This window comes from Scylla paramamosain, unplaced genomic scaffold (assembly GCF_035594125.1).
Source record: "Scylla paramamosain isolate STU-SP2022 unplaced genomic scaffold, ASM3559412v1 Contig9, whole genome shotgun sequence".
Classification (NCBI taxonomy): Eukaryota; Metazoa; Arthropoda; class Malacostraca; order Decapoda; family Portunidae; genus Scylla; species Scylla paramamosain.
Window position 1 is genome coordinate 85,001 of NW_026973674.1, and position 10,000 is coordinate 95,000.

A 10,000-nucleotide genomic window follows, 5' to 3' on the forward strand; every position below is an offset into this window, starting at 1 on the left:
GTTTAACTGACACTCCTTACCACTCCAGGAGGCAACAGAGTCCCTGGTGGAGCTGTATGGGGAGCAGGCGGCGGAGTGTGGTGACGCGTACTACCACTATGGCCGTGCATTGCTGGAGCTGGCACGCAAGGAGGCAGGGGTGCTGGGGCCAGATCTGGATGGTGCCAGTAGTCGTGTGTATTGCTTGGTTATTGTGTTAACGTGCTGGAGTGTGCACAGCCAGGAGTGTTTGGGGAATGAAAATAAAAGGAGTTATGGATGTTTAAAAATGCATCTTTTGAGAGCTGAGTATACAAGAAAGTTGGTGTGTTTGGGGAATGAGTAAACAATGAAGAAATGTTTTGAGGAACTGGGTGTGTAGAGGCACGAGTGTTTGGAGAATGAGAATACAGGAAGACAGGAGTGATTTGGGAATAAGTGTACAAGAAAGGAGTGTTTGAGTGACAATATATAAGGAAGAGGTGTTTTGAAAATGAGAGTACAAGGAATGAGCATTTTGGGAGTTAATATACAAGGAAGCAAGTATTTAAGGGACTCAAGTATACAAGATTATTTTCCTGTCATATGTCTTTATACAATGTTTTTCTTTGTTATATACATCATTCCCTTTCACTTTTCATATCTTGTGTTCTCGTCATTCTGATGTAATGTTACAGATGGAGAATGTTTGGTGTCAAATTTTCACTAATTTCATATGTGTATAAACTTTCATTTACTTGACTTTTTTTTTACTATTACTACTATATTTGCTTGCTTTTTAATTAAGTCTTTTCTTTCAGAGGAGGGAAGCACAGGGAAGGAGGAGGACGAGGAGGAAGAGAGTGAAGAGTCACAAGAGGAGGAGGAAGGTGGAAAGAAAGAGGAAGGAGAGGAGGAGGAGGAGGAGGAGGAAGATGGAGAAGGAAAGGAGAAAGATAAGAAGGAAGGAAATGCCGCAGAAGGAGAAGGTGAGTTGTTAATAAGGTTTTATGTGCTAAGTTTTCTGAAAATTTTATTTGTTTACATCAAGTTTGTTTTGTATATATTACTCTTAATATACTACTTCTCCCACCACATGCAATTTGTCTGTCTGCTGTTGTGGTTCTTTCATTTCTTGTTCCCTTTCCTGAATATACCATTTCCTTAGTTTCATATCTAGTACCCTCCAATAAAATTTCTGCTTCTCGGTCTCTGTACTTCTCTCGTTTTTTTTGCTTGGCTTCATTCTTCAGATCCTTCTCTTTTTCCCTTTCTTCCAAGTTCATATCTCTTTTTTACCCAAATATTCTTGTATTCTGAATTTTCAGCCAGCTTCCCAGTTCTCACTAGGATCTCCTTTACTGTAACTTGGGATCTCATTCTCACTTTTAATGGTCTTTTACCTCCTTCACTATATTTTCCAATTCTATATGCTTCTTCCACTTCTCATTCCAGTCCCTGTTCTTCACCTTGGACCATTGTAATAATTTTCCTTACCAACTCCTCTCTCTCTCTCTCTCTCTCTCTCTCTCTCTCTCTCTCTCTCTCTCTCTCTCTCTCTCTCTCTCTCTCTCTCTCTCTCTCTCTCTCTCTCTCTCTCTCTCTCTCTCTCTCTCTCTCTCTCTCTGACAGACTTTAATGGGTTTTTCTTCTCTTGCAGTTGGAAAAAGACCATACATTTCTTCTTATCCACTGTGTCTCACACCAAATCCTCCTTTTCTTTATTTACCTGAATTACTGTGTCCTTGGTCTTTTCCTGTGTGTGTGTGTGTGTGTGTGTGTGTGTGTGTGTGTGTGTGTGTGTGTGTGTGTGTGTGTGTGTGTGTGTGTGTATGTGTGTGTGTGTTTAACACACGTTCTACCCTGGTTGCTGATCCTAAGAATTTTGCTTACATCCCTCTTGTTATAACCCGTATTCCACTTAAAGACTCCTATCAGGTCCCTTCTTAACCCACGTCTCTCTAGAGAATGTAAATTTAACAACTTCAATCTTGCCTCATAAGGAATACTCATCCCCTGTATCCTTTTAGTCATTCTCCTCTGTACTGATTCTAATAGACCTATATCTTTCCTGTAATGTAGGGACCAGAACTGCACAGCGTAGTCTAGATGAAGTCTGACCAGCGCCAATTATAACTTTAATATTACTTCTGGCCTTCTACTTTTAACACTTCTAAAAATGAATCCTAGTATCCTATTTGCCCTGTTTCTGGCCTCTATGGATTGTTTTTGTAGATGGAGTTCAGAGCTAGCTATAACTCCTAAATCTTTCTCATACCCTGTACCTACCAGAGTTTGGTTGTTTAATGTGTACCTACTGTGTGGGTTTCCTCTACCTAAACTAAGTTAGTTACTTCATATTCATTACACTTAGTCTTGAGTATCTCATTTTCTTTCTTTAGTTCCTCCATTGCCTCTTTCATTGCATTGTTTATCTTTAGAGCACACTTACATTCACTATACTTCTTTCTCAATTCTTTGTTTTCCATAATAAGTTTGTCCTGCTTTTCCAGAATGCCAGAGATCAGTTCTCTCATGCACCTTATTTCTTTCTCTACACTGATTATCCTCCTCATATTTCTTTTCTCTTCTCTGAATCCTGAAAAATCCCTTTCTCTACTTGCCTCCTCCAGTTGTCTCAAGCCCACAGGGGTTTCAATAAAATGTGCCTTGTGTCTCACCTCCTCACTCGGTTTGTTTACAAACACATCACAATCAGTGGTGCTACCTAAATCTTCCTTTCCCTCCATTTCTTTTAACCTCAAAATATTCCTTTATGTATTAAATTTGGAGACAGGACACTGTAACCCCCTCTAACCTTGTTGTTTTGTCTAGATTCAGTAGCTTATATCTGTGTGTGTGTGTGTGTGTGTGTGTGTGCTAACATTTTTTGTATTTTTAGAGGATTTAGAGAAGTTTATCATTCCTAATCTTTTGCCTCCTAATTATTACTCCATTTCCTTGTGTTTGTGTGTGTGTGTGTGTGTGTGTGTGTGTGTGTGTGTGTGTGTGTGTGTGTGTGTGTGTGTGTGTGTGTGTATGTAATAATAATAATAATAATAATAATAATAATAATAATAATAATAAACGGTTTATTATTTAGGCAGTTGACAAACTGAAAATGTACATAGGGGATGGGGAAAACTTAACATTAATCCTAAAGGTAAGTCTAATCTAGGAGGGAAATACTATCGATTGATGGCTCGCACCATGGTGGGAATTGCACTGAGTCTGTACCGGTCCGTGCGCGGCGCCTTCAGGGGCGTTATTTTGTTGTGGTGTCTGGTGGCACGGACAGGGCGAGGCGCGTCGGGCGGCAGCATGTCTCTGAGACGCGGATGATGCATTAGTCCCCTCCCAAACTTCTCCAGAGCCTCTCGGTGCCTGGTGGATATTCTGGACAGACTCAGGGTGGTCAGGGCTTCTTCATAGGTGGTGTATGCAGGGCCAAGGATGACCCTGCACGCCCTTTTCTGCACACTCTCTAGCTGTAGCTGTTGAGTGTGTGTGAGGGAGGAGGACCACGCTGGGGAGGCGTACATGAGTTTGGGGAGGATGAAGGTAAGGTACACCCCCTTAACTCATCTGTCGGCGTCCCCAGCGACCTGAGTCTGCGCAGCATGTACAGCCTGTAGGTAGCTGATCTCACGGTGCTGGCGACATGCTGCTTCCAGGTCAGCTGGTCGTCCACCGTGACTCCGAGAAGCTTGGCACATTGGACCACCTGGAGGGGGTGAGGGCCCACTGTGAGCCGGGGGAGGGGGCACTGGTACAGAGGAGGTACAGAAATGCATCACCACAGTTTTGCTGTGGTTGATGGTCATCCTGCTCTCCTCTGTCCACGTCTGCAGTCGCTCCAGAATTGCTTGCAGTGGCGAGTAGTCTGGGTTCTTGGTGGAAACTGGGACGCTCACGGTGCAGTCGTCCACATACTTCCAGCGATGGGGGGTGTCGGTGAGTGTGTGTGTGTGTGTGTGTGTGTGTGTGTGTGTGTGTGTGTGTGTGTGTGTGTGTGTGTGTGTGTGTGTGTGTGTGTGTGTGTGTGTGTGTGTGTGTACACTTATAATGAAAGCCATATAAAACATTTATTTAACTACAGTTAAGTAGTGAACAAATGGTCAAATTTCTGATGGCAGTTAATGCAAGGGGTAAAATCAATGTATGCTATGGGACCTTGCTGTGGATGTTTGTGGCTAGCTCTGGTATGCCTAAGCTCCTGGGGTGTAGTATGGTGGTCCATGAGACTCCCTTTCCACCAGGGGCTGATGAGGCTAAGAGTGTGCATGAATGTGTGGTGCCTTGTCTGAGCCACTCTGTGTGGGACTGACAACCTGGTATAGAGATAGGCAGTCAGTGCAAGTCTTCCTATTGTTTGCAGGTGAGAATACTGAGGAAGAGGAAGAGGTGACCACCCTACAGTGTGCCTGGGAGTGGCTGGATGTGGCTCGGGTCATCTTTGACAAGTGAGTGAAAGCAGAGAGAGAGAGAGAGAGAGAGTATAGCTGTAATGAAGGTGAAGGTGTGAATCTCTTATACCAGTGTGTGTAAGACTGAAAAATAGGATGTAGCTTGCTTAAGAGAGGGTATAGAGTTGATATGGGTGTAATAGGGTGTAGTGGACTAAAAGATACTGAATAGCTTGCTTAAAATATGGTGAAGAGCTGGTATAGGATGTAGTAAGGTGTGCTGGACTGAAAAATAGGGTGTAGTTTGCTAGACAGTGTAGACCTAAGATAGGATGTAAAGGGTGTAAAAGAGAAAGATAGTGTGTAGCTTGTTTAAGGGAGGGTGTATCAGGTGAAGAAGACTGGAAGAAGGCATTTAGCTTACTTAGGGAAGGATGTAAACCTAGGACAGAAGGGGTACCAGGGAGAGAAGATGTAGGTGTGAGACAGAGGTTGTACCAAGGTGTAGAAGACTGGAAGGGAAGGTGTACTGGTGAGACAGAGGGTGTACTGAGGTATAGAAGACTTGGAGGAAAGGTGTAGGGCTGAGACAGAGGGTGTACCAGGGTGTAGAAGACTGGGAGGTTGAAAGGCGGAGTTACAGAGGGGTCACTTATCTAAGGGAAGGTTACTGAGGAGCCTGGTGTGTGTGGCTTCACTTGTGTTGTGTTGGTCTGACAGGCAAGAGGAGACGCCAGAGGTGGTGAAGAAGAGAGCACAAATACGCCTGAGTCTGGGTGAAGTCTGCATGGAGAGTGAGGACTATGAGGGAGCCATCAATGAGTTTAAGCAATGCCTTCAGATGCAGGTCAGTCTACCATACATTAACTTTTTTACCAGTTTTTAGGTTAGTCTAGTACAAAGTGTTATTAATTTGTGTATTAGTATATGTTTGTTTATATATTTTTGTTTATAACACTTAAGGTTAGTGTTGGAGAGGGATTACTGCTCTCTCTCTCTCTCTCTCTCTCTCTCTCTCTCTCTCTCTCTCTCTCTCTCTCTCTCTCTCTCTCTCTCTCTCTCTCTCTCTCTCTCTCTCTCTCTCTCTCTCTCTCTCTTGGTGTGTAGTCAGTGGGTGTTGATTGTGTGTGTGTGTGTGTGTGTGTGTGTATATATATATATATATATATATATATATATATATATATATATATATATATATATATATATATATATATATATATATATATATATATATATATATATATATATATATATATATATATATATATAATATATATGTGTGTGTGTGTGTGTGTGTGTGTGTGTGTGTGTGTGTGTGTGTGTGTGTGTGTGTGTGTTTGCAGGAGTCAGTGTTGGAGAAGGATGACCGCTCCCTGGCAGAGAGACACTATCAGCTGGGCTTGGTGTACAGCCTCTCGGACAACTTTGATAGTGCTGTTTCTCACTTCACGGCTGCTGTTGATGTCATTCAGCTCAAGATAAAGAACCTGCAGGCGCGTGTCACTGAGAAGAATTCCTGGAGCAAGGAGCGCAGGGATAAGGACTGTATGTATTTTGTGTGTGTTTCATGTTGGATGTAGGTAGGGAGGACACAGTCTCATTATGAAGGGGGCAGGGGTTAACCAGTGTATGCTATATTGGATGTAGGTAGGGAGGATATGTATGGACTACCCCATGTGGGATAGAGGTAGATAGATCCTGTGGCCTTCATTGATACAGTATTGGATAGGTATGGATTATAAGTCAGTCTTGCACAGTACTTCCTACACAAGTGGTGAATATAGGGGGTAGTAATGACATTGTTGTCTCACAGTGGCAGAGAGCAAGGATGTGTTCTATACAGAGGAGGGAGAGATAGAAGACCTGCAGCAGCTCCTCCCAGACATTCAGCTCAAGATTGTGGACATGAAGGAAATGAAAGCTGCTTCAGTGGAGAAACTTCAACAGGCAGCCAAGGTGTGTATGGCCTCCTCCTCCTCCTCCTCCTCCTCCTCCTCCTCCTCCTCCTCCTCCTCCTCCTCCTCCTCCTCCTCCTCCTCCTCCTCCTCCTCCTCCTCCTCCTCCTCCTCCTCCTCCTCCTCCTCCTTTTTAATGTAGAAATAGTTACCCAGACAGTTCTGCAATGATCTCAGGGTCTGTTGCTGTTTGGATTTTTATATATTCATTTGCACTTCCTCTTCTAATTCTTTTCCTCCTTGTCTTCCTCTATTTCCTCCTCCTCCTCCTCCTCCTCCTCCTCCTCCTCCTCCTCCTCCTCCTCCTCCTCCTCCTCCTCCTCCTCCTCCTCTTGTCTTCCTTACTCAAGTTTTTTTCTCAATATAATTATTGAAACAACTTATTTTATTATATTCTTTATTTTGATTTATCTCATGTTGATCATATTTCAAATACAAAATAGATATTTTCAGAGGATTGAAAAGAACTTGTTGTTGTTTATAAAATGTGTAGAATATTATTAAGTGTTATGTTGTTTTTTATTGCAAGCAGCCTGGGGACATTGCAGTAAGCCCTCCTCCTCCTCCTCATAATAATAATAATAATCATAATAATAATAATAATAATAATAATAATAATAATAATAATAATAATAATAATAATAACAACAACAACAACCAGTGCACCACTCCACTCCTGCCCTCTGTAACAATATTACCTAAAGTTTGTTCCCCCCACACCCCATACACACACACACACACACACACACACACACACACACACACACACACACACACACACACACACACACACACACACACACACACACACACACACACACACACACACACACACACACACACTGGGGACATTGCAGTAAGCCCTCCTCCTCCTCCTCTTAATAATAATAATAATAATAATAATAATAATAATAATAATAATAATGATAATAACAACAACCAGTGCACCACTCCACTCCTGCCCTCTAACAATATTAGCTAAAGTTTGTCACCCCCCCCCACACACACACACACACACACACACATTGTATTTACTTCCTATAACTTGAACTCTTTCAGGAGGGGTTTCAAGACACTTATTCTCCAATTCTGGATGTGTTTTTGGTCTTGGGACTGGTACACACACTAATAAAAGTATCGGTGCAGCATATGCATGGGTCACTCTGGCATCATGGGACAAAGGACAGTGGAAAGTAGTGGCCAACTTGGTAGATGTAGGTAGCCTGCTGTTAGGTGAATAAGAAGCTGACAAGCAGTATCAGTAATGTTGCAGCCCCTAGTGTGGAGGATCACAGGAGCATCATGACCAAGATACAAAGATAATCCCTCTCCCTCCCTCCCTCCCTCAGCCCTGTTTGACCTCCTGACCCTTGTGAAAGGTGAGGTACGTGTCTTCATAGGACATTATGCTAAGAGACACATCCCTCCCTTCCCTTCCTTTTCCTTCCATGCAAACTTCTTGGCAAGCCAACCCTCCCACAATGCCAGTGGTTGCTTTAGTGTTTACTGTAGGCATTGGACTCCTGCTGCACTTATATTCTTTTTATCATGTGTAACTCAGTGGGCATTTTTTCTTTTCCTTTTCTTTTTGTTGCCCTTGGCCAGTGCCCCTCTTACATAAAAAGGAAAAAAAAAGGGAGGTTTCCACATACTTATCCTCCAATTCTGGGATGTTTTTTGGCCCTTGGGACTGGCATCTCAGTGGGCTTCTTTTTTCTCTCTCCTCTCCTTTTTTTACTGCTCTTGGGTAGTGCACCTCTTACAAAAATAAAAATAAAATAAATAAAAAACATACACACTCAAGTCACTTACTCACTTACATTCACTCAGACACTTACTGACTCTCAGTCTTGCCCACTCTGACAGGCCATGCTGCTGGGCAAGGGTGAGGGACCCAGGTCATCAGGGGCGGTGTTCTCCCAAGCAAGGGAAGGAGAGGCAAGTGGAAGTGCTGCCTCGTCATCCAGGTCTTCTGACGCCAAACCTCTCATTTGTCAAGTGAGACGCAAGGTGAGCTGCTCCTAGAACTCACCTTCTCTGCTTTCCTCGTACTGACTGTGTTCAGCCTCTCTACCCCCTCATCAACTTCCCTCCTCTATCTTCATCCTCTCTCTCTCTCTCTCTCTCTCTCTCTCTCTCTCTCTCTCTCTCTCTCTCTCTCTCTCTCTCTCTCTCTCTCTCTCTCTCTCTCTCTCTCTCTCTCTCTCTCTCTCTCTCTCTCTCTCTCTTCCCTCTCATTAGCTTCTGTCCTCTAACTGACTGTCTTTAGTCTCTTTCTTCCCTCTCATCAATTCCTCTCTAATTAACTGTCTTCAGCCTCTCTCTCTCTCTCTCTCTCTCTCTCTCTCTCTCTCTCTCTCTCTCTCTCTCTCTCTCTCTCTCTCTCTCTCTCTCTCTCACTAAAGAAGATATCATCATTATTATTCTCTCTCTCTCTCTCTCTCTCTCTCTCTCTCTCTCTCTCTCTCTCTCTCTCTCTCTCTCTCTCTCTCTCTCTCTCACTAAAGAAGATATCATCCTTATTATTATTATTATTATTATTATTATTATTATTATTATTATTATTATTATTATTATTATTATTATTATTATTATTACTATTATTATTATTATTGTTTTACTACTACTACTACTACTACTACTACTACTACTACTACTACTACTACTACTACTACTACTACTACTACAACTACTATTACTACTACTACTATTGCAGCTGCTGATTGGCTATGAAAGTGGGCAACTGGTTCTGTGGGATTTCAAGGCTTGCTGTGCTGATGTCAGATATCAGGCCACTGAACCCCTAAGGTAAGAGAGAGAGAGAGAGAGAGAGAGAGAGAGAGAGAGAGAGAGAGAGAGAGAGAGAGAGAGAGAGAGAGACATAATTATCAACCTAATCTAACCTAAGGTAAGAGAGAGAGAGAGAGAGAGAGAGAGAGAGAGAGAGAGAGAGAGAGAGAGAGAGAGAGAGAGAGAGAGAGACATATTATCAACCTAACCTAACCTAACCTAAGGTAAGAGAGAGAGAGAGAGAGAGAGAGACATTATTATCAACCTAACCTAACCTAACCTAAGGTAAGAGAGAGAGAGAGAGAGAGAGAGAGAGACATTATTATCAACCTAACCTAACCTAACCTAACCTGTTACAACACCCTTAGAACCTGCGTCACTTCAACTAGAGCCTTTTAAAGAGTGTTCCTCCTTTTAGTACTGTAGAAATATTGTTAATCTGCCACTACAACCTTAAAAAATTCCTAATATCACCTGACCTGACCCCCATATGACCTGACCTGACCTGACCTCCCATTCACAGGTCAGTGTCTTGGCACCATGAAGGAAAGCAGTTTATGTGTTGTCATACTGATGGTTCGCTCACAACCTGGACTCTGAAGCAAGCCTCGGCCAGACCCACCTCCACTGTCTTCCCTCACGGTGAGAGAGAGAGAGAGAGAGAGAGAGAGAGAGAGAGAGAGGTATATGCGTGTGTGTGTGTGTGTGTGTGAATTTGATATATTAAACTTGTTACTAGGAAATTAACTATCTCTCTCTCTCTCTCTCTCTCTCTCTCTCTCTCTCTCTCTCTCTCTCTCTCTCTCTCTCTCTCTCTCTCTCTCTCTCTCTCTCTCTCTCTCTCTCTCTCATCATTGTTTAATTTTCATTTTCTCATTTTCCTTCCTT

General features: G+C 42.8%; 1 protein-coding gene across 1 annotated transcript in view; it reads left to right on the plus strand.

Annotated features, from left to right (window-relative positions):
- Positions 1-10,000, plus strand: part of LOC135096940 (protein HGV2-like) — a 69,067-nt gene that overhangs the window by 4,897 nt on the left and 54,170 nt on the right. The window contains exons 3-12 of the mRNA XM_063998713.1: positions 29-173; positions 780-947; positions 4,337-4,421; positions 5,085-5,211; positions 5,711-5,912; positions 6,181-6,323; positions 6,855-6,869; positions 8,189-8,332; positions 9,039-9,130; positions 9,636-9,754. Of these exons, the coding sequence (XP_063854783.1) occupies positions 5,152-5,211; positions 5,711-5,912; positions 6,181-6,323; positions 6,855-6,869; positions 8,189-8,332; positions 9,039-9,130; positions 9,636-9,754 (775 nt within the window). The 5' untranslated portion in view covers positions 29-173; positions 780-947; positions 4,337-4,421; positions 5,085-5,151. The remainder of the gene's footprint in view (positions 1-28; positions 174-779; positions 948-4,336; positions 4,422-5,084; positions 5,212-5,710; positions 5,913-6,180; positions 6,324-6,854; positions 6,870-8,188; positions 8,333-9,038; positions 9,131-9,635; positions 9,755-10,000) is intronic.